General features: G+C 42.5%; 1 protein-coding gene across 4 annotated transcripts in view; it reads right to left on the bottom strand.

The window, feature by feature from the left end:
- Positions 1-13,479, bottom strand: part of CREB5 (cAMP responsive element binding protein 5) — a 405,112-nt gene extending 391,633 nt beyond the window's left edge. For 2 of the 4 annotated variants that reach the window (XM_072764623.1, XM_072764624.1), the window contains exon 1: positions 13,312-13,479. Coding sequence is in view for 2 of the 4 variants with exons in the window: in XM_072764621.1 (XP_072620722.1) it covers positions 9,759-9,761 (3 nt within the window). In the remaining 2 variants the exon portion in view is untranslated. Of the gene's footprint in view, positions 1-9,758; positions 10,229-13,311 lie in introns of those variants that run through there. The other 2 variants (XM_072764621.1, XM_072764622.1) reach the window with 2 other exon arrangements.
- Between the last annotated feature and the right edge of the window lie 11,174 nt (positions 13,480-24,653).

Genomic DNA, 24,653 nt, shown 5'->3' with positions numbered 1-24,653 from the left:
TGACCTTATCAGAGATAAAGTCTTTACAAGTAGTCAAGTTAATATGAGGTCCTTAGGGGTACCTGGATGGCTCAGTTAAGCATTTGCCTTCAACTCAGGTCATGATCCCAGGGTCCTGGCATTGAGTCCAGCATTGGTCTCCCTGCTCAATGGGCAGCCTGTTTCTCCCTCTCCATTGTTTGTGCTCTCTCATGTTCTCTCTCTCTCTCTCTCTCAAATAAATAAATTAAATCTTAAAAAAATAAATAAAATGAGGTCCTTAGAGTGGGTCCTAATCCAATATGACTGGGTGTCCTTATAAAAAGGGGAAATATGCACACAGAGACAGGCACACATAGAAGGAAGATAATGTGAAGAGACACAAAAAGAAGACTCCATCCATAAACCAAACAGAGAGACTTAGAACGATTCCCCCTCATGGCCTTCAAAAAGAATCAACCCTTCTGACATACCTTGACTTTGGAACTCTAGCTTCCAAAACTGTGAGAAAATAAATTTCTGACAGCCATCCAGTCCACGGTTCTTTGTTAACAGCAGCCCAAGGAAACAAACACACAGAGCTGTGCCCTGGACCCCACTGAATGCCCCAGCTGAGGCTGCTTTGGAGGTGGGTGCCTGTCTCTCAGGGAGGCTACTTTCTGACAGAAATTATCTCAACTGCAATGCCTGTAACTCAACGACTACACTACAGTTTTTAGTTATAGTTGCTCTCTTGAGTTTCTGTTCACAGTTTTCTGTTCTTGTTCAAGGATTCAGACACATGTCCATGGAGCACTAGACCAGAAACCCTCCCTTCCTCTACCACCGCAAAGGACAATCCGGGCTTTAATACTGGGTCCAACTTTTCCTGCCAGGCTCCCTCTCCCCTTAGAATGAGGAAGGCCCTCTTCCTTCCCCTCATATTCCAGTAATCAATCCCCTAGTCATATTGATCTGTTTTTTTTTAAATCTGGCACCACTGTAGCCAATCCACTATCATGTCTTGCTTGGACAAACCACACTAGTTCCCCTGACAGGGCTTTCTGCTTCCAGACTTGCACCCCCACAATATTCTACAGTTACTGACCTATCTGGTATCCCTCCTACCAGTAAGCTCTGGGAAAAAAGGGACCCTGTTTGGCTTTGGCCATGCGTCCCCAGTACCTGGCACATAATAGGTTCTCATTAAAAACCTGATAAAGGAAGGGAGAAAGGGAAAAAGGGAGAGGGAAGAAGGATGGAAGGGAGGAAAGGAGGAAGGGAGGGAAGCATGGGCTTACATTTCCTTACAGGAACTAGAGGTCTATCTTTTCTCATCTAAGCATATCAGTTGAGCATACCCTTACACTGAGAAAGGCAATCAAGTCGATTCAAACAGACATGTTCCAATAATGCCAAATGGTGTGTTTTTCAAATTAAATAATACAGCTTTCTATACACAGAGCCCATCAAGATCCAAGCCAGTCTCCAGGAAAAAAAGGCATTTAGTGCTGTTATCCTCCCTGGATTACTCTATGCATCAGAATCACATTACACACCTGTCATCTCTCTGCACTGACCAGAAATGCACAAGTCCTCTTTAGACTTTTGCTCTTCCAACTAAGATACCTAAGTTGGAATAAGTGGTCTATGCATTCTATGGCTCCATCTGGGGAATGGCTGCATTCAAACCTTATCCCTCTCTTTTTTAAAAATTGTGTTAAAATGCACAATTTATGAAATTAACCACGTAAACTATTTTTAAGTGCATGGTTCAATAGTGTGAAGTACAGTCACATTGTTGTGCAACCCACCTCCAGAAACCCCTCTTTTTTTAAACAAACATTAAGTAACTAACACTATATAAAGAAATATAAAACTTCCTAAGGAGACCTCCTAAAACATCTGCTAGATGTTAAATAAAGAGGGCGCCTGGGTGGCTTAATCGATCTGCCTTCCCCTCTAGTCATGGTTCTAGGGTCCTGGGATTGAGCCCTGCATCAGGCTTCCTGCTCAGTAGGGAGCCTGCTTCTCCCTCCCGCTATCCTTCTGCCTCTCCCCCTGCTTGTGTTCTCTCTCTCTCTTTTAAATAAATAAAATCTTTTTTAAAAAATGTTAAATAAAGAAGGATACCAGGGTGGCTCAGTGGTTGAGCATCGGCCTTCCGCTCAGGTCATGATCTTGGGTTCCAAGCATTAGGCTCCCCATAGGGAGCCTGCTTCTTCCTCTGCCTATGTCTCTGCCTCTCTTTCTCTGTGTCTCTCATGAATAAACAAATAAAATCTTTTTAAAAAAAATATTAAAGAAAGAGAAAGCATCCCATTTACAACCTTCCTTTTAAAGATACTACGGGTTTTGTGCCTTGCAGTGGGGAGCACATTTCCTGAAAAGGGTAAAAATTAACTTTGGGTTAAAGGGTTAATCTATCTTAAAAATGTCCCTTCCAAAGGGCATGCCAAATAATTACATGTAATTTTTTTATCCCTGTTTTTGTGAGTGCTTCTAAGGCACATGAAAAAAAAATGTGCATCTTTGCCAATGCTGCCTCCATCCAATAAGCAGACATCACTGTTTTGTTTTGTTTTGCTTTTTAATGTTTTGAATGATTTGGAGATTAGTATGGGTATTTAACAAAAAGTACAATTTCAAATTACATGCTGCTTCATGGTGCCAAAACACTGTGCACCATCATCTTTGATGACGTCCACCAGCACAGCACTAAGAATGGTGGTTATTAGTCATCTGGCTTTGCAAAGCTGGAAGACGAAATTGTAAACAATGTGTGCTTAAACAGGCCACATTAGAAAAGAAGAGTGTCTTAAATACAGTTTCAATTTTTTTAATCTAACAATATCTTTTAATCAATATCTGTATCTAAATCAAAGTGATAAACAGATATTTGCTCAAAAGAAGGGCAGTTTATCCATTAGCATCCTAAAAAAAGATGATAATCACATTTGCAAATATATATGCCAGTAACATCCTGGTCCTCACTGGCCGAGGTTTTTATTTATATACAAGCTTAACAACCATAACCACATATATGTGTGGATACTGAAACTGCTTTAACTTTAGTATAATGCTTAGAAAAAGACCCAAAATAACCCATCGCTGGTACTGGTCACAGACTACATTATTAATCATGGCTTGTATCTCATCCATGGAAGACCTAGAGGTGCAGAAAGAAACTGCTCATAGTTAAGCCCAACCCTAGTCATTGTTAGAAGAAAACAAAAACCAAATACTCAAAAGCAGATGACTCCAGGCCAAGTGTGAAGACAGTACATTGGTAAAACAAGAGCTAAAATGTTCTACTGAAGATAATTCAGGAGCTCTCTATCTTTCTCAGTGAATGAATACCCAAAACTCTTTACTTTCAATCCCTAAAAGAGTTGAATCACTTACATCTTTAATCTCATTGTCTTTCCACAAAGTCCTCAACAGTCAATCATGAAGTAGCCTTAGAGAAAGTTTCCCTAGATACCACTAAAAACACAGGTTTTTAACAGATGTCTCCATGCAACTTTAAGAATAGATCCCACGTTAAGAGGCTGGTATACCCAGATGTATTTGTTAATCAATCCAGGTACATGTAGCCTGGAGCTGAGTAGCAAGAGTTATTAGCAGAGAAATCATTTAAGTGCAAATAATGCATGCAAAAGCATTAGAAAAAAAATGTTATTTGCGAATTCAAAGACAATTGCAATCATATACACAACTGGAAAATCCCCACCTGGAAGCCACCCAGAGTGGTGCTTATCTTTAGGCACTAATAAATGGGAGCCTTTGTCTCACACCCTTCTAGTTAATGAACACGATGCTTTGCCTTGTCAATCCCTCAGTTTCTTCTCATAAATGGAAGTTAAAATTTTCCCAGTGAAGAGCATGACAGAAAACACAAATATTATCGCCACAAAATACAGAGAAATGTGCCATTCTGCACCTAGAAATGGCTGTAAGTCATGTTTAAAAAGCACATGGCCACATAGACATGAACTTGGAAACAGACCACTATGCAGGGGAGACGGAGAGAGGTTCGGGGTGGGATGACTCACAAATTCGGGAATGCAGAGGCTTTCAGCAGCACGAAGTCACAAGGGATCATCCCTGAGGTCTCTCCTCCCCTCCACAAACAATACTGCTTGTTGACTTGGAAAGAAGATGGTACAGAGTTTGGAACTCATTATTTTTAATTTTTGGTTCTTTGCACCCACTAGTGAATGCACAACCTGGCACAGTGTTAAAAATGTATTAAAGGAGAACATTCTGGTGTGCACTGAGAAATACTGATTCTTCTAACATTTTAAAGGACAACAAAGAATAAACACTTTAAGTCAAGGAGCTGGAACTACCATTTTGACATGAGCAGAGGGCAAGGGCAAGTCTGGTCTCTGCAATGACACAGAGCTTGTTAAAAGCTTAGAGAGAAACACAAGGGGAGCCAGATGTCTTAAATGCAGTAAGATTTTTCCCTCCAAAAAGAGCTAAAGACAAGTAGTACCGGGGCAAAGAAATAAACTAGCAAAATACCCAAATTGTGACAATCTTCATCTTTTCCAAACTGGAAGGTTTCTAAGAGGCTGCATGCAAACCAAACCATACATAAAGATTTGGAGACAGGGACACCTGGTTGGCTCAGGGGTTGAGCATCTGCCTTTGGCTCAGATCATGATCCCAGGGTCCTGGGATCCCGTCCTGCATCAGGCTCCCTGCATGGAGCCTGCTTCTCCCTCTGCCTATGTCTCTGCCTCTTTCTGTCTCTCATGAATAAATAAAATCTTTAAAATAAAAAAAGATTTTGGGAGAAGCAAACCATCGAAAACCATTTAAAATATTTGAAACTCATACAAAGCAGAGTTCATCCGTAGCACATAGAGTTGTCTTCTAGTCATTCAATCTATGCATTTTAATTTTTATTGATTACATTTCCTAAATACATTTTATAGTGTGCAGCATGCTATGACAACCACTTGCTCTTGAACTCTGAATGCTTTCCTGCAATCCCTATCTGTCAACAGATCACAGAATATGGGAGCAGAAGATACCACAGAGGTCAGTTACAATTTCAGTCCTCAAACCTGGCTATGTATTAGAAATACTTTTGGAGCTTTTAAAAATACAAAGGCCCAGGCCCCCACCCTAAACCAATCAAATCAGAATTGGTGATGCGGAGTAGGTATCAGTACTTTTTACAAACTCCACAGGTGGTTCTACTGGGCTGCCATGACTAAGAACCATTGAAACAGAGTGTAGATTTGCATTGCCTGACACCACGGTCACTTGATGTGTGGCTATAGAGCACTTGAACTGTGACCAGCCTGAACCTGGACGTGAAATAACTGTAAAATACATACCAGATTTCAAAGATTTAGGACCAACAACAACAAAAAAAAAACCCACAAGGTATCGCATCAACATTTTTATATTGATTATATGCTGAAATGATACTATTTCAGATATTTAGGGTTAAATGAAATATGGTATTAAAATTAACTGTTTCTTTTTACCTCTTTAATGTGGCTACTAGAACATTTATAATTACAAAGGTGACTTGCATTTATGGTTTCCATTGTTGAACAGCGCTGGTCACAACTAACACTCTTTTTATCACAAACAAAAAAACTGAGGCAGAGAAGCATAGTGAGTTGAAGGGATTCCCCCTTTCAGTCTTAGTCTTTTCCTGTTGCCATAAGCCACATTGTTTGGCAGAGCTACAGCAGAGCCTGTGATGCCATCAATTGGATTTCAAACCTTTCTCTCTTTTGTCTTGCTAATTACTTCTCCTAAGATTGGATATTAAAACCTATTTCCCTTATGGAAAAATGTCCCCTATCCCGTTACGCACACACTTGTGATTTGTTATTTTAGGGTTACTCATAAAAGCAGAGTAACCAGAATGGATGCTTAAAAATAAATCTAGAAAAATATTAGCATAAGGAAAATGCAGGGAATGGATGAAGAAGACCATTAAGGCTTTTAAGATGTAGATAGTCAAATTCTAGCCTGTGGATGTTTTACCATGTTATAATTTAATAAATAACCTCAGAAACCCTCAGCATTCTGAGAGTCATCTTCAACACAGCCATCAGTGAGCTTGAGAATTGAGAAGATGGTCTTTCCTCCCAGAAGGCAGTGTTTTTCTGGACAATGCTGTCATCGCAGGAAGGCAAATCGGGCTCTTCCTAACGGCGTGCTACATCACGCCTAGCCACCCTGGTGGAAATGGATTTTATCCTCAAGGCTTTCCACCCTCTGGTGCATGATTAGAACCTGATCATTCAGAAGTCAAACAGCATCATCGCTTACTTAGAGAAGAATATCTTGTTTTGATAAAGTGAAAGGGTCGTACCAGATCTGGCAAATGGAGATAAAATGTATTTCTTCTTATAATCAGCTAATTCAAACAAAAACAAAGATGTTTTTTGTTGTATGTGGTTTTCCCCTTTGGGAAGCCAGCAGAGAGAGAATTGCATAAAATTGGCTGAAATGTGTTGTAGTTGAGGAATTCATGCAACACAGGGGCTCCTCAGTGTAATAAAAGAATAAAAGAGACCTGAATTCTGATATAAAGTGTTCATGCAAAGAGCTGGAAAGGAAACCTATGGGTCAAGCCAAATAACACATACAGTAGATGCATTCAAGATTTCTGTTGAGATTGTCTTGTTCCCCATCCTAAATACAGCATAGCCTAAATGTCATCTTAAATCAAATGTGTGGTGCTGTGGAGCCCCCTATGTTGCATGCATGATTTCTATTAGCTATGATTAGTCAAGTTTTGCCAGTCAAACCTCAAACAGCATACTTCTAGACTCAACTCACTTCTGATACAGTAATAGTCGCCTCCAAACACTTTCGTATATACCAACCTGGAAAGATAATATACTACAGAGACAGATTCTGGGCAAAAGTACATCTGCCAGAGTGAAAATAGTGCTTGTTTGTCTATCTGACAAAAAGAAAGAGGATTTATCTTAATTTTAAATAATTTTACGGATCCCTTCTTCAAAGGTGATTAAGAAAAGAAAGGAAGTAACAAAAGTTACTGCCTTATCCTACAACAGTCGTTTAGAACATCTTTAATCCTGCCTGGTGTTTAGTCTCAAATGAAATCTGGACAGTACTGTTTTACAAGGCATGTCTAATAATAATGGCGAAGAATAAGAAGAATGGTTTTCCAATAAGGGAGTCAATGTGAAAAAAATTAACATTACAGATATGTCAGAATAAACAGAACAGAAATTACAGTTTTTATGGTTAGGGTATTCATTCAAAAGATCTGATAAGAACTGTCTTCGAAAAGTTAGTGATCAAAAGGTTTGAAAAGAGCAAAGCATCCAAAGCCATGGGTTATGTTTCATTCACGACCATTTATGGCAGCCGGGCTCATGGAAAGAGAACCTGACCTGGAGGCAGGGACGTGGCTTTTAGGCTCAGTCTGGCAGTCTTTAGCTCTGGGCCTCAGTGAGCCACAGGATATAACCAGGCCTTGGGTTCTCCTCTGCAAAGTGACAAGGTTGGTCTATCAATGAGAAGACCTCCCAGCTCTGGCTCTGCATACACTATAGCAAGCCTTTCAACTTGGCCATCGAAATCCCTGGTCCAGAAGGAATTCTTACTCTCCAAGATTAGCTCAAGCCAAACGCCAACATGATAGTTTTCAATCTTTGTTAATTTTAGGGTAGAGATTAGAAATGTAAACCTTGAGGAAATAGAAGGAAGCAACTAAAATATGTGTTTTTAAAGTGTTAAATTGATTCTGATCCATCTTTCAGAAAACATAAATGAGCAGCAGAGTGACAGAAAGAGAAACAAAAATGCCAATGTAACATCTGAAATGTATCCAAAATGTAAGTTTTAGTTTGAAAGTCCCAGAGTCTCAATATAAGCAATAAAAATTTAACTCTTGTCTCTGGCATACTGTTATCAGTACCTGAAAATTTTTAAAAGCCTTCTCTCTCTTCTTTCTCTCATGTCAAATCCATGATTTGTGATTCCCAACAATGGAATACTAATGGATCCTCAAAATCACTAATTGCTCATTTTTTTCCAAATTGCAAAATATAAGAACTTTTTAGTGAAAACATTAAACATGATGGTCATTTTTAAAGTGTCAGAGTTTCTATTTAAAGCAATGCCACAAAATTGATGGCTTATTTAGTTTACAAATAGCAATACAAAAAGGTTCTTTAAGTCTGCTTAGCATATCTGAAAGTGCTTCTTCCTCACACTTCAATGTTTAAGGCTACTGCTCCCTAGTTTATTACCTTATCTCAGTTGCATAATTTTCTTAAATAGCATTCAAAGAGATAGTACTAGATATACATTTTTAAACACAATTTATAAAAAGTACTGGTAGATTCCCATAATACAGCTGGTAGTCAAACTGGACAAGATAATGAATTGACTGAGATCATTGCTCCATCTTCATCCAAGAAAGCTGTCTCTAAAAAAAGATCTTAAATTGCTGTAGAAATCCAATTTGTAAGAAGCAAAAGAAGCGTATAGATGGGAAACACCAGCCATGATCACATTAATTTTGTGACTAACAGCATTGCTTTGAAGTGAAGAAGAAGGGGAAAAAATATGACAAACATAATAAGTCCACTCAAATCCCCAATTTTAATCTAACAACGCAATGGGAAGAAAACCAACTATAAACACAAAGTTCACATCTTGAGGGTACAGCAAATATCACCTTCCCACAAAACAATTTTCAGTTTAATAAGAAACAAACTCCAAGGCTGAGGAAATATTATAGGAAAGTGATGCATGGTTGCTAAAAGGCAAATTATAGTAAGAAATCAGAAGACCAGGAACTTGACATCGGTACCAACAGCCATGGAAAATCCACGATTGATTGGTTTTGAATCCACAGGTGTGGGAAACTGACAATTAATTGTATGAAAACCTTTGACCTACTATAATTGAAAAACTATACAGGAAAAGTCTCTCTGGCAAACTACCATTCAATTAAACTTCTATTCAAATAAAAGCTGCAATGTCACAGAGATGGGTCCATGTTTTTGTGGGAATGTTCTAATAAACTATCTACTCATGCAGAAACGATATAAGGTCACAACTGACTTCTTGACAGTTTATGGATATCAGCAATTTACATTCAAAAACAGCTTGAAGATATTATCAATAGAGCAAATATGTTTTACCCCCAGTAAGGTTGAAAAATACAAATCGTTATGCATCAGTCAGGATTTTAAAATAACAGATCTGTATAAAATGATGCAAAGGAAAATGAGGACATTTATAGGAAGGCGCCAGTGAGTTCTATTATTATTTTCTTTTTAAGTATTAAAACTAAAATAATAGCTGATATTCAATCAACAGCATCCTACTTCAGGGGAATACACATCTAAGTTTGGGTGTGGAGAATGTTTTTTGTTGTTGTTTTATTTTCATTTTTAGTTTTCTTTTTTAAAAATGCCTTCCTTATTAAAACTTAAGTACTTATTAAAGTGATTCATGAAGGCCTGTGGAAAAAGGAATTCTTACCTGACACATTACTTAACATGCTTCATAGCCACCCTCCTGCAGTTCACATGCCCGTGAACATTATTTTACCCAGAAAATAATGGTCTTATTCACACACACACACACACACACACACACACCCCTTCCACACAAAATGCCACCAAGTCCCAGGAAACCGACAAAGGCAACATTAAAATTCGGTGTGAAATAAGAATTCCATTTCTGAATTCCATCTATGAAAATATAAGATCGGCCTCATTTAACCAACTGCAAAGTTCCTTTCTGCTTCATAAGCATACGAAACATCATCTTACCATTATCTGTAGAATAAAATCAGCAACGTGTTGCTTCCTGCAGTCACCAAATCAGGTTTTTTCTTCCTTTCTTTCTAGTAACTTCTTTTTCACCAGCAAGATTAGGAAGAAAATAAATCTTTGAGTATTTGCCTCAGAATTTCAGACCACAAGATTGTGAAACTAGCTTTTAGTTTAAAAAAAAAAGAAAAGGAACAGGTCTGGTATTTTACAATCACTTCTGCAATCCAGAGGTACCTCCTGGACTCCGGTACCTCCTTTCCTCCCTCGTTCGCTAAGTTTCTCTTAGTAATGAGACTAATTTTTCCAGTAGCCTTGAACTCCCCAGATTTAACTGACATGGAAAATGTGACTAAAAACTTGTAGAACTGTCTAGCCTCCAACCCTACACAGAATCAACTTTGTTGGAAGTGTGGAAGAACACCTCGCAAGCAGCTACTTGCTCCTTGAGACTCCTGCACTACAACGGCACAGGACACCAAATAACAGTGCGCCATCTAGCTAGCAAGTTGCACTCACCATTCTAGAAGGGGGGACACCTTCAAACCCTGGGAGTTAAGAACTTGTCAGGGTTCAGCTGCTCTGAAGGTCCAATTGTTTATTTAAATAAAAAAAAAATATCGCTACTGAGATAATCCACATCGAGTGGATATGGGAAAATTTAGGTTATAATGGCACTACAAACTTTTACATCTAACTTTGATTTACAAGATAAAAGCAAGTTTTAAATTAAAAGGGCTTTCTGTTAATAGAGCTTATTATTCTGAAGACGGGGAATGATTTTCTTCGAAAGTTGTCCCTGGGTGCATGCCTATTATCTTTGCTTTTCCCCTTCCACTAATGAGCATTTATCTAAAGAGCCTGTTAATCCTCTGATGTGTGCTTCTGGTCAGAGGTAACAGTTTGAATAAAACCACTAATCACTGATCACTAAATCACTGATCATTAATCACACTCTCCAGTGCTGGTGACCCGGGCCATTTTTCCCTTAGGTCTCTGCATCACAAACAAGAAGTTTAACATTTTAGATGCACAAGCATTCTGTAGGGGTTATACTATTTCATCTCTAGATGTGAATAAATAATAAATACTGCTGCAAACTTGGGGAAGGATGTCAATTAGACCCCAGACGGAAGTTTCACAAATGCCTACTCTACAGCATGGCTGTTTCACTTGGAAGAAAGTAGATCTGATTATAACAAAACATGTGTTCTTCACGAAATTCCCACATACTCAGAATATAAATGTTCCTTAATTTAGCTTCCGTCAACTTCAAATCAGAGGGCACCCAAACCCTCTGCCCCACTCAATCCAAAACTGTCAGTAGCTTTTTTTTTTATTCGATTTCTGCTGCACACACACACCCTCCCCCACTCAGAGTTCTTTTTTACTTTTATCCCTTAAACACGTCACACTCAGTGTTTTTACTTCAACTGCCAGATTCGAAGATTCTGACTCAGTTCTATGACTAAAGTATTCAACTTCCTCTTTAAATATAGAATCTTAAGGCTAAGAGAAAGAAATACATTCGCCAATTTATTGTAAGGTGCTTTGGGTTCAACGACTCATGTCCCCACGCTTTTGCAAATGCAACGCTGAATCTTGATTCTTTCGGCTAAACTGGATTTAGTCAGCATCCTCACTTCTTGGTCTTCCCCCCCTCTTCCGCTAAACGGCTAGGAGGAAGGCGCTAGGTAAAAGTAAGTACTTTGTTTGCAGTGGGTGTGTTGCTTTCCTAAGTCACCACTGGGACACAGTGTCATCATAACGACTCTAAACGTTTCCTGAGACGCCTTTCCTATCAGGACCGAGCATTTTCGCCCTGCAGAAGAGGGATCGCTGGTGCCTTTCTTAAATAATAGAAAAGGGCAGATTGTGTGTGCGTCTATCAGGTACCGTGCTCCCCTCGGACCCCAGAAGCTCTTACCCACACTCCAGGGACAGTGATCGCCCCAGGGAAAGCAGTAAAAGGCGGAGGCGGGGCCAGAGTGACAACGGTGCGGGCGGGAGAGGGGGTCGAGAAGGAGGGGTACCAGGAGGAGAGGGCAATAGAGATGCCCGGGGGACGGGCTGTTGTGCCAGTATGTTGGGGGTGGGATGGGAAGCAGAGTTGCTTTGTCAGCATTTCTAAACCCCCGAACTCTTGAGTATCTGAAGCTGTTAATCAAACACTTACTGGCCTGCAGAATGACGTAATGGACCTGTATCCAGCCTTTATTCCTTGACACATGTCAGAGAGGGAGGGAAAAATAAAAATCAAACACACCCGGAGGACTCTCTGACAACGCCACACACAAGCAACCCGCTCCAGTTTCTGGCCTCGAACAAGCATCAAGTGGGGGGTGGGGGTGGGTGGGGGGGTGGCCCCCGTGCAGGCAAAGTCGGGGAGGAGGTGCACAGGGCCTGCGGCTTTTTCTACCGGATACTCCCTCCCCCCGGAAACATCTCTACTGCAAAGGAGCAGCGGGATGCGGTCGTCGGGAGAAAAACGTGTCCTCGGCTCCTTCCTTCGCGCGTCTTGCCCCTCTAAGAACTTCGCGAAAAGTTTAGGCGGTTGCGTGGAGAGATCTGCCGCCGGAGGAGGGCTCCGCCGCGGGGTCCCGGGGACTGCCGCCGCGCTGCCGCGGCCAAGGCGGGAGCTGTCATTTGGGGGCAGCGGCGGGGGGTGGGGAGGGGGGGGTAATGATGCCAGCGAGAACCGGCCGCAGGAGGGAGAGCGCACCGAGCCGCGCCGCTCTCGAGCTTTCCGCGCCCGCAGCGACGGCCGAGTGCCCCTCGAGGGCCGCGTCCCCTCCCCGGGCGCGCGCGCCCACCAGCCGCGGCGGGCAGCCCTGCGGGAGAGGTGGCAGCAGCAGGCTCGGCACCGGGGGGGAGCGAGGTGACCCCGGCGTCCTCGCCGCGCCCGCTGGAAGTTTGCAAACTTTCTCCGGGGGTTCCGCCGCAACACCGGGAAGTTGGGGACGCGGGGGGAGGCTCCTGGCTCGCCGTCTCCGCTGCCGCCGCCGCTGCCGCCGCTGCCGCCGCTGGGCCGCACCTCCGGAGGGGTCCGCACCTGGCCAGGTCTCTGGAGGCAAACACACACCCCCGATTCATGACTGTTCCCCGCGCCGGGGAAACACACGCGCGCTCCCACACACGCACCACGCCGGGGAGGACACGGCGCTCGCTCCACGTTAGCATCCCTCCAGGCGCACGGCGCGGCGGCCCCCGGGACGCGCTCCGGCACGACACGGCGTGGGGGTCTCCGGAGTGGCCTCGGGACACAGCAGAATTCCACCGTCCACCAGCATTTAGGGCCGGACTTCGCTCTGGTCCGCCAAAGTGTTTACAAACACAGATCACCCTCCAGGAAAAAAAAAAAAAAAATGCATCGCATCTTCCCTACTCCTTGCCCTGTGACCTGCCCACTGGACCAAGTAATCTCGCGGCTGCTGCCGAGAACCAACCCCTGCAAATCAAGTACGCTCCCGAGATGGCTCCCGCGGCAAGTGCAACAAAAGTAGCTAAATGCAAAAGCCCCAGAAGTGGCCGAGCCGTATTTTTAGGAACTTACCAAACAAGTGTGGAGAAGGCAAGAGCGGAGCCCGGGTGAAGGGACCACGTTGGACTGAGCAAAGATTACAATACATTCTATTTAGAGTGCATTACATCACCCCCCCGGTGACGTCACGTGGGATTCCTGAACTTCTAAATCATTGCGGTCCGCGGGGGAGGGAGAGACGGAGGGGCGGGGCCGGCGCGCCGAGGGGGCGGACTCCGCCCCGGCCCCGCCCCGCCCCGCCCCGCCCCGCCCCCGCCCCAAGAGCGGACCCTGATGCACCCGCCGGGGAGCGGCGGCCGCGGCGGCGACCGCGCAAGCAACAGCTTGCAGAGCCCAGCGCCGTGTGACACGGCTCCCGGCTCCCTGACATTAGTGGTGTGAGTCAGCTTGGAAACAATCCTCACGGTTTCAGACAGGACCACGGAGGAGGCACGGACACGGGCTCTCCTACGAGCAAGGCCTGGTTGCGTTGGAAAGATGTGGGGATGAGGACAGGGGGTAGTGGGCTAAGAGGGTGCTAAAGGGTGCAGAGACTTTCTGCAAGCAGAAATGCAAGACGCTCCCCCCTTCCCCCACCAGCAGATGTCCAGCTCCTTTTCGCCTGCGACAGTCGTGACCTCATTAGAGTGTTCCCTGAATCCTGCCTGGCCAGAACGTTCGGCACCCCCTTTTCACCGCCCCCTACCCCACCTCACCTCCAAGGGACTAACTTCTCTACTGTGCACCCTCACATGGAATACACAGCCCCCACCTTTTCCACGACCCCAGCTTCGTGCGTCTGAGAAGCTGGAGGGGAGTTTCTCCAGGAGGCGAAAGGTGAATCACAGCTAGAGCCAAGTGATGAGCCTGATTTAGACTCAGCGTCAGAGCCGGAAGGGCCCTTGGCGATCACTTCCAGAGCCTCCTCTGTAACTCGCCCAAGCTCACAGGCTGGCAAGTGGCAGAGCCAGAGCCAAAATGCAGGATCCGGGAGCCTGGTCTGCAGTATCTTCCTGACAGCTCCGTGAGAGAAAGAGCCTGGCGTTTTCAGCATCGGCCAGACACACCAGCCCTATCCCCAGTTTAATTTCCATTCGGATTTCCCCTTGTGAGTAGGACTCAAAGGGAAGGCATAGGCTAAATACCAGCCTATCCTACATGACCCCTGTCATTCTTGCAGCGTCTCACCCTTCACAAAGCAATCGCACCCATGTGAACACCCTTGATTCTCACAACCACCTAGCACAGGAAGGAGAAGTAGGGCAGGTGTAATTACTATCCCCATTTTACAGATGAATTAAGGCAGATTCCAGGAGGCTGGGGAGCTGGCCTGAAGTCACTTGAGCAAGTGGTGGCACTGGGACCACCCCGACCAGTTTTCAACCCCAGATCACAACTAAGCTCTTTCTAGAAGCAGAGGCGAATATTCCATGCTCATGGGTTATTCGGTGGTTAGAATCTCTGCTACCACTGTTGTTGGCTGGGAGTCAGTTTTGCTTAGGAACAGTTTAGCCCCTATTAACAAACAATAATCATTCCTGACATTTATGTAATATCTAACATTTATGTAGCACCTCTTATCCCAATGCATCATAACCATGACTGTGCAGTTTGCCAGAGAATCATGACTGGACTGGCTAGAAATTGTAATGCTTTGCCCCAATCATCACATACTACACTTCTGAGCTGTTTTTGACATACTAAATGGAAGAGTTTTGAATCTCCTCTCTGCTTTTAAGTGTCTAAGCAACTCCCTGCCCTTAAATGTTCCTTGAGACCATAGGGACTGGCTACTCTTTGTTTCTTGCAGCCTTATTCAGAGCTCATCACTGAGTTTTCCATTTGTTCTCTTCCACATGTAGCTCTGCAGGAACTGCAAAAGAACGGCTCCAGTCCTAACTTGAAATCTTAACCAATAAAACTTTAAATATGACAACTCAATTACCTGGGCTTAGAGAAGGAAGCAATAGCCTACTGAGGAACAGTCTTCTTGCCTGTGTTGCCACTCAATAATGAGGATAGCCTTTTCCACCTAAAGCCAAAGTCTACCTCCTTCTCTAGCAAAGAAGTGTGAGCCACACAGGGAGCAAACTTGAGACAGAAAAGGGATACAGCTTGACATCAGAATTCAGTCAGAGAGCTAGTCTTTTTCCCAGTTGACAAGCGTGGGCCAAAGGAAAAAAAAATGAAGAATTGAATCAGCAAAGATGTAGTGATAAAATATTTAAAACCCTGTAAGTAGTTAATCAACATATAAATTTAAAACATTTAATTCTCAGCATTCTCTAAATAGAAGCATACATATATATATGAGTTTCATCCAAGTAGCTCATCAATTTCTAATACTATCCAAATCATTTGTTGATCTTTAAAAATGATTGCTGAACTTCTGTTTGACGTGCTGCTATTAGGTAAACAATGCCCCTGTCTGAGCCATGACTGACATAAGAATATACGGGGAACTTTTCCAATGACTTCCCCAATACCCTGATAATCGTTAGGCTAATTATGGAGTGTCAGTAGGTAGAGAATTTCTCTTAATATCAGCAATATTGTTCATGGTGCTGACTCCTCTCTCCTCTGCTGAACTGACAGAAATTGCATTCAGAATGTTTCCATCCATTGTATTACAGGGTATATATATATATATATATTTCCCGTTCTCTGTTACCAACTAAGTCACACACAAAAACTAAACTTTCTAAATGTAAACTGAAGAAGAGAAGTGGCGTTTATAAGTTTGGACTCTAATCTCAGGGTGCTGGAGTTCGAATCATGACTTTGCTACTTGAGATTTAACTAACTGCTGGGTCTCACTTTCTTCATCTATGTAATATGGTGATGATCATAGCAACACAAATGAATTAAGAATTGTGCTGAGAAAAAAGAAAAAAGGATTATGCGGGGATGCCTGGGTGGCTCAGCGGTTGAATGTCTGCCTTCGTCTCAGGGCATGATCCCAGGATCTGGGATCGAGTCCCACATCAGGCTCCCTGCATGGAGCCTGCTTCTCCCTCTGCCTGTGTCTCTGTCTCTGTCTCTCTCTCTCTCATGAATGAATAAATAAATCTTAAAAAAAAAAAAAAGAATTGTGCTGGGCACAGGATAATAACTATGTAAATACTTGCCCTCATTTTTATTACTAAAAGCAATGTGGCTAATGCCATGACAGTAAAGCATTCAGTGATTTTAGCAAACTTGGCCAAATAAATGAAAAGAGAACCTGTTTCCCCATACTTCACCCAGCCCCCACACTAACCCTTGCATGCACCATCTATACCAAATAGCTCTCATCTGTCAAAGCATGCCCAGAGAACCCTCATGTTTGTAGACTCAAATTCTTGCATGGCTCAAACTCACCCAGTCTCTTCCAGGATCCCTCAGAACTGAAGTGCCATGGAGGCTGCAGTTCCCAGAAGAAACCATGGAAGAGCATCTCTAGGGGTAGTACTTCAGCTGGTGGTGGCCATAACCTGGGGCATTTACCCCAGGAATATCATCCCACCCACTAGGAGTCCATCCATTATAGCCTCATGGACATGTGGAGAGGGGCACCCTGATAACAGAGTCAAGGTGAACTGACTGGGGTACCATCCACCCAAGGACCTCCTTCCCAATCCCACCTCCCTCTCTAGGGGAGGGACATAGGCACAAGCCCACTGGTAAGGCACCACACTGATTGGACCTATTAGGAGCTGACTGGCACCTATGCTGGCCAGGGAGAATAGATGAGACCCCATGCTAGACAAAGGGTTAACCCTTTAGTTGCTGGATCAGAGAGCAGTCCAAGGGAGAAGCCTGGGCAGCTGGGCCAGTGGGACAGGATAGAGCCCAGAACAATGGTTACCTACTACCCACTATGGAAGAATTTTAATATTTTGGTAAATCTATAGCCTTACTAGTGCTTACCTCCTGAATATTAGGCCTGAATAGAACCATTCCAAGGGTCTTCAGATGAGGAAAAATCCTGTAGCTTTGTGCTTTGCATTTAGACATTTCTCCAGCATTCAACAAAGGGCGGCCGGTCTTCCCAGAGCTAGGTATTAAAAAAAAAGAAAAAGACCTCCTTCTCAGTTTCTAGACTGCCACAGAAGTTATCAAACTTAGCAGTAATAAGCATTTGGGCAACTTGTTAAAGGAAGTTTTTTGGATGAGATTTCCCCTGGGGTTTCAGTTCAAAGCTCTGGCACTGGGCTCAGGATCCTGCATTTGTAATTCTGCTGCAAGTGCCTGGGGACCCCACTTTGAGTGACACTGATTTAGTGAATTCATAGATGGGCAGTGACCCAGGAGAAAGCTGGGGAGGGAACAGCAGAGTCAGCTGCCTGCAACACTAAAAAATATATATATGACCCCAGGCTTGTATACTTGAGATGAATCCTATAGCTGCTTCCCAGAAGGACACACACACACCCCTAGAGAAGGCTTCGCCTGGTCCCTTCTACAAACACCCACTCAGAGGGACCTTTCCCATTAATTTTTTTCATTCAAAGCTTTTTTTAACTGAGTTGACAGTGGTAGTGGAAAGGATGCTAGGTTTGTGGTTAAAACCTTAGCTGAGCTTCACTGGAAAGTTTCTATCTTTTCTAAGATGAATCTTTCTATCTTTTCTAAGTTTCTTCATTAACTTCTTTATGTTTAAAGTGAGCACCACACCCAGCATGGAGCCCGACGAGGGCTTGAACTCACAACCCTGAGATCAAGACTTGAGCTGATATCAAGAGTCAGATGCTTAACCAACTGAGCCACCCAGGTGCCCCTTCATTATTTTATGTGAAGGGGTAAATATTTTTAAACAAATGGAATTGCAAAATGTATCCAGAGGCAGCAACATCCACAACATGATGGCTAGCTAACACCAGGTATTTTACTATGTGCCATGCCTTGGGCTAAGACCTTTATGTGTATTCTTTCAGTTATTTTAATAAATAACCCTATGAGGTGGCTGGAACAATTCCTATTTAAGCTGAGAAAATAATTTTACTTATTTTTTTATCTAAATGTTAATTAACATACAGTGCAATATTGGTTTCTGGAGTAGAATTCAGTGATTCATCACTTACATACAACACCCAGTGCCCATCACCAGTGCCCTCCTTAATGTCCATCACTCATCTAGCCCATCCCCCACCCACTTCTCCAGCAACCTTCAGTTTGTTCTCTGTTATTAAGAGTCTCTTATGGCTTGTTTCCCTCTCTCCTTTTCTTCTTTTCCCCTTTCCCATATGTTCATCTGTTTTCTTTCTACAACTCCACATATGAGTGAAATCATATGGTATTTGTCTTTCTCTGACTCACTTATTTCACTTAGCATAATAATCTCTAGCTTCATCCATGTTGCTCCAAGTGACAGGATTTCACTTTTTGATGACTGAGTAATATTCTCTTGTGTCTGTATATATGCTACAGAGAAGACAGTTTTAGAGCAGTGAGTAACTTGCCCAGGATTGCATATCTGGGGTGTAGCCAAGCTGTGAGAGAGACCCAGAACACTTGTACCAGTGCCAGCACCTGCCAAAGCCTGGTGGGACCTGGAGCACGCATGAGATCAGAGATTTGGCAGGTGTGCCCATTGTTCACTCCTAGCTCGTCTGCATGTAGTGCTACTGCAGCTGCATAGGTGTTCAGTGAGAGCCAAAATGAGTGTGAAATAAGCCCGCTTCATCTATGGCTGAGTGGCCTGAGAGACGTGGACAGTGACAGCCCTGAGAGTACCTGCTTCTCTTTCAAACCAGAACCTTCTTGGAACCCAGAAAGAAAAGGATATGGCATTCAAAGAAACATAAATGAATAAGGAACCCTGTCTTACTCAGGTTACATCGCTGCATTGGCCAACCAGTCACATACACTAAAATGATGACATCAGGGTAAAGGGAAAGATAGGGCAGCCCTCGCTTGCTTTTCCATTCAGTCTTTCCTTACTCATGAGTAAACAGAAGGCAGAGTTTTGGCAGGATATATTCATGTCAAGAACTGAAATAAAGGGGCACCTGGGTGGCTGCTGTTGGCTCAGGTCATGATTCCAGGGTCTTAGGATGAAGCCCCTCATCGAGCTCCCTGCCCTATGGGCAGCCTGCTACTCCCTCTCCAATGCTTGTGCTCTCCCACTCTCTCCCTCTCTCTCTCTCAGATAAATAAAATCTTCAAAAAAGGGAGTGGCCACCTGGGTGGCGCAGTGGCTGAGCATTTGCCTTTGGTTCAGGTCATGATCCTGGGGTCCTAGGATCAAGTCCTGCATCAGGCTCCCTGCAGGGAGCCTGCTTCCCCCTCTACCTGTGTCTCTGCCTCTCTCTGTGTGTCTCTCATGAATGATTAAGTGAGGTCTTTAGAAAAAAAAAAAACTGAAATAAAAGACAGTTGAGTTCATTTTGTGCAGTGTTGCTACTGCTCTGATTAAGAACACAATACACATATACACAGGAGCCACAAAATACAAATTGTGTGAGTTCTGTGATTCCATATACAAGTTAACCTATATTTACGTTTATAACTGGCATTGCACAACATAAAGATTAATGGTAAGATGAATGCTAACAACTTAATATTTAAATTTTGTGTTACTTAGAATGACACATTAAATAGCAAATTGAAAACACCGTAAGTCAAGAGATAGCTATGAAAGCAAGGAAAAACTTTTCTATTTAATATCTGGTTTTGGTGGGGAGGGGCACATGAGCATGGAGAGAGGGGGAAGGGAAAGAGACAGAGAATCTCAAGCAGACTGAACGCTCAGTGCAGAGCCTGATGCAGGGCCTCATCTCAGGACCCTTAGATCTGTGACCTGAGCCACAATCAAGAGCCAGATACTCAACCAACTGAGCCACCCAGGTGCCCCTCTATTTAATATCTTTACTGACATGTTCCCCCTATCTTTTGAACAAGGGACTTTGCACTTTTTGTTAGCACTGGGTCCAAGAATTATGTAGCCAGCTTCAACTACAGACAAATGATTGAAGATATATGTCATGCCCTCAGATCCATGTTCACTATGCTAAGAGTACAGGCAAGCAGAGCAGGAGATTTAGTGGCCTCAGCTTTGTCACTTCCTGAGTGTTGTGACCACGGCCACTTTTTAAACCTCTCTGAAGTTCAGATTCTTCACCTGTAAAATGGAACTAATGACACCTCCCAGGATATTACAAAGATTGAATGAGTTAATATGTGTAAAATGCTTAAAACAATGCCTGGTACACAATAATTACTGAAAACAAAATTTTCAGTAGAAGGCTGTTACGCCTTCTAAGGTTTGGGGGAGAATTTAATAAAATGATCTGTTTCAAATGCCTAGCACTATTTAGCATTTAGAATGTGCTCTGTAAATGTTGCATAAAATTGCATGGAAGCTATAATACTTAAGTTCTATGGATGAGAATGGAGGAAGCAATCCAATTAGCCTCAAATTAAAGACCTTACTATAAGCCACTTATATTTGAAGAAGGAGGGACAGTTACATTAACAAATCTGCTCTGAGCGTGTGGGCAACAGAGCAATGCTATACAAGCTGATGTTCTAGTTGAAATGATCACCTTCTAGTCCTGACCTACAAATGCATTTTATGCCAGCAGTTGTGTAATTATATTAATTCTTGTGTGGTTTGGATTTGCTAGAATAATACCTTAAAATCTCAACAGGTAGAGCTTGAAAATGCCATGCTCTTGCATTGGAAGTGAGGGTAAATATCAACTCTGAAATGTTGTTTAACAACAGGACGGCCTGGTCACCTGACTCAAGCTTGGGGAACCTCACCTGGAAGGTGATCGGTTGCTGATGGCTTGGAATATTCCTATAGGGAATTACTGTATTCACCACCTTATAAAAATTAATGCTTTCTTTTGAACCTGGCTGAAAATCAAAAGCTTCGCCTACCCCAAAGAGTATTAGAGTGTTAACATCCCTATAAAAGTTACACTTATCTTAATGTGTTCCTTTTTTTTTTTTTTTTGAGAGGCTTGATTAAATAAAAAACTACTTTTTTTTCCTTCCTTGAGATTAAGTGAAGGAGATTGACACCTGCTCTGAATAATGACCCAGAATAAGAGTGCTGTGTCAGCACACTCCAAAAATTTTAGTCATTTCCTTAAGATCAATGGTAAGTGGAAAGTAACGGTTTTACAATAATTAGGAGTGTTTTATATATACGGAAGGTTCATTTAGACTAAAGCATTATTGATATCACATAAATTAGTATTGAGCGTCACCTCGCCTGAACTGATATTTCACATACCACCTCTTTTTATATCATCATTAACCACATGTTTAACTCATGTACTGCTGACGTGGAAGGTTATACTCGTCTCTTTCGGGGCATTTATAAGTACCTTATTTAAATGATTCTTGAGAATTTCAGTAGCTTTTAAACCTAATTGATCAGCAATTCCTCCTCATTCTTACATGATATGGAGTATTTAAAACCTGGAAAGTTACTCTTAGCCTCATTTGAATCATGAAAATTATCCACTGATAAAGTCAGAAAATATAAAGCTTCCCTCTCCCCACTGTCCTCCTCCCCCATCCTGATTTTAACATATTCTGTCTATAGCTCTCACAACAGTGCCCTTACTTGACACTTAAAGAGAGTGCAGTACAAACAGTACACTGGGACATTGTGCTGTTTAGAAAAACCATCTATTTTCAGGACTGCCATGGCTACTTAATGCTCTGCCAAAGTCTGAGAAGGAAAGAACCCCCTTATTTGTGTGTATCACCTCTGGTTCAAGTCCATTATATATTTTATCTCATTTAATCCTGGCAACTCTGAGTAGAAGATGTTATTACTCCTATTTTGTTGATGGGACTTCTGAAGCTCAGAGAGGCTAAGTAATTTGACCAAGGTCACACAGCTAATCAATAAGGCAGCTGGGTTTCAAACCTCATTCTGACCCCAGAATCTCCACTGTGCATCACATCCTGCTGCAGCAGCCTTTATTTCAAAACACTACATCTTTCCTTTTAAGCCTCCTGCATAACATTTTATCATTCTGTTGAGCAACCCATCCGTGTGTGTGTGTGTGTGTGTGTGTGTGTACACATATATATATAGGCAAAGATTGGAAACTGCTGTGCTTCTCAGTGATCATTTTCTTGGGAGATGTATCCATTCACAGATTGAGTCCTGTGTTTGTGGAAGAGAGTAGAAGACTTTTGTGATCATGGGCATGGGACTCTACATAGCAAGATCTTGGCTATGATAGGTAATACAGGTGTATCATGATCCTGCTTGTGTTGGGGGGACTGTGGTCTAGAGAGCCAGCAGCTTGCCACAGCATTTATCATGAGAGTATAATGAACAGAGTTTTAACCTTAACCCCAGTGACAAGACATATCAGTAAAGGCAGAAAAGTTGACATTGCTGGTATGGGGGCTGGAGGGATATTCAAAACATTGACTGAATTTGCCAGAAGAAGACAGATGCAGACACTTAAGGTTGCTGGAACCCTATTTTTTTTTTCTTTCATTGCAATAGTCACTCAACCATGTTCCTTTATGGACACAGATTTGGAGGACTCTACATAAAAATAAAAGATTTAAATTAGGGAAACACCTTGAGAAATACAAGGGCTTACTCTTCTTCTCCATAGCCAGTGAGACCCCTTATGGTTCTCTCTTTTACTTTTTTTAAAAAAGATTTTATTTATTTATCTATCTATTTATTTAGAGAGAGAGAGAGCACACACATGCAAAAGCAGGGGGGTGGGGAAAGGAAAGAGGGAGAGAGAAAATCTCAAGCAGACTCCATACACTGAGCACAAAGTCCAATGCAGAACTTGATTTCATGACCCTGAGATCATGACCTGAGCTAAAATCAAGCATCAGACGCCTAACTGACTGAACTATGCAGGTGACCCTCTCTTTCTTTCTTTTTTTAAGATTTTATTTATTTACTCATGAGAGACACACAGAGAGAGGCAGAGACATAGGCAGAGGGGGAAGCAGGCTCCCTACAGGGATCCTGATGCAGAACTCAATCCCAGGACCCCAGGATCACGACCTGAGCCAAAGGTAGATGCTCAACCACTGAGCCACTTGGGTGCCCCTCCCTTACTGTAATTTGGCATCATCTTTTTTTATGGTTATGAAAGATTCCACTGTTTAGCTTTAATCAATTCACTAGAATGGATATTTGTGTAGTTTCCAATTTGTTGCTATTGTAATCAGTACTATAATAGATGCCTCTCCGTGTACTTGTGCATACATATGTGATGACTCTTCATAGAAATGGCACTGTAGCATCACAGACTATGCACGCACGTCTTAACTGTTGTTACATACTGCTTGAGAGTCTTTTACCAACTGACTGTCCAAACTGCAATGAGAAGAATGCCTCCTGTCCCCACATCCTTGTCAACAAGGTATAGGTTTAAAGAGCTACAAGTTTTGCATGAGATATCCAAAAGATGAAAGTCTATCTTATAAGCAAAACTGAAATTGGTGGTTTCTACAGAGAATTCTACAAAGGGAGGACTACACAGCAAATGTAAGAGATTTTAACCACAGAATTAACATTCATAAATCATTGGAACAATAGCTAATCCCTTGATGATTTTGAATTAGTGTGTAAGTCTGTCCCATACATTTCATTCAATTAGGATGACTCTGTGAAGCTCGTATCATTATTATCATCCTCTTACATTCTGTAGCTGAAGGAACATAATGACAGAGAGATACAGTCATTTGCTTGTATGGCTGTTAAGAAGTGGAACTAGAATTCTTATCTTCATTTTTTTTACTGTGGTAAATATACAGAACATAAAATTTACCTTTTTTAGCCATTTTTAATTAACAATTTGGAGTCATGAAATACATTCATACTATTGTGTAATGATCACCACTATGTATTTCCAGAATGCTTTCATCATCCCTGTACCCACTAAACAGTAAATCCTCATTTCCTCTCTCCCTGGAACTGAGACTTGAGCTCACAAAACCTGAGGTTAAAGCCCAAGACTTAAATACCAGGATCTACTGCTTTGAATGGTTCCACCACTTTCTCCTTTATTGTGCATCTGAATTAAACTCTGGTTTTAGTGTTTTCTTTTCATGAGGAGGGCTTTGTGTGGTAGAGGAATAGCAGCCATAGAATACTTCCAGAATAATGGGAGGCTTTGTGGCAAAGGTGGGATCATCAGGGCAAAAGCCTTGGCATTGCTGACTTACCATTACTGAATGTGCCTGTAGTAGTTCTAACTGTTAAACATGAAGGCCAAGGTTTTACATTAAGCTGATGAATCCATTTTTTAATCAAAGGAAGAACAGTTTTTATTCTGATTCACTAATCCAAATAGACTGACCAAGGGGCAGCTGTGGCATGTATGGATCTCCTCAATGCAAATCCTCAATATCCCACAGTCTGGAAGAAGAGGGAGATGCTGTGTCCT

The sequence above is a fragment of the Vulpes vulpes genome, chromosome 7, assembly GCF_048418805.1.
Source record: "Vulpes vulpes isolate BD-2025 chromosome 7, VulVul3, whole genome shotgun sequence".
Lineage (NCBI taxonomy): Eukaryota > Metazoa > Chordata > Mammalia > Carnivora > Canidae > Vulpes > Vulpes vulpes.
Note: the sequence above shows the minus strand (reverse complement) of the source record. Positions and strands in the feature narration are given on the sequence as shown.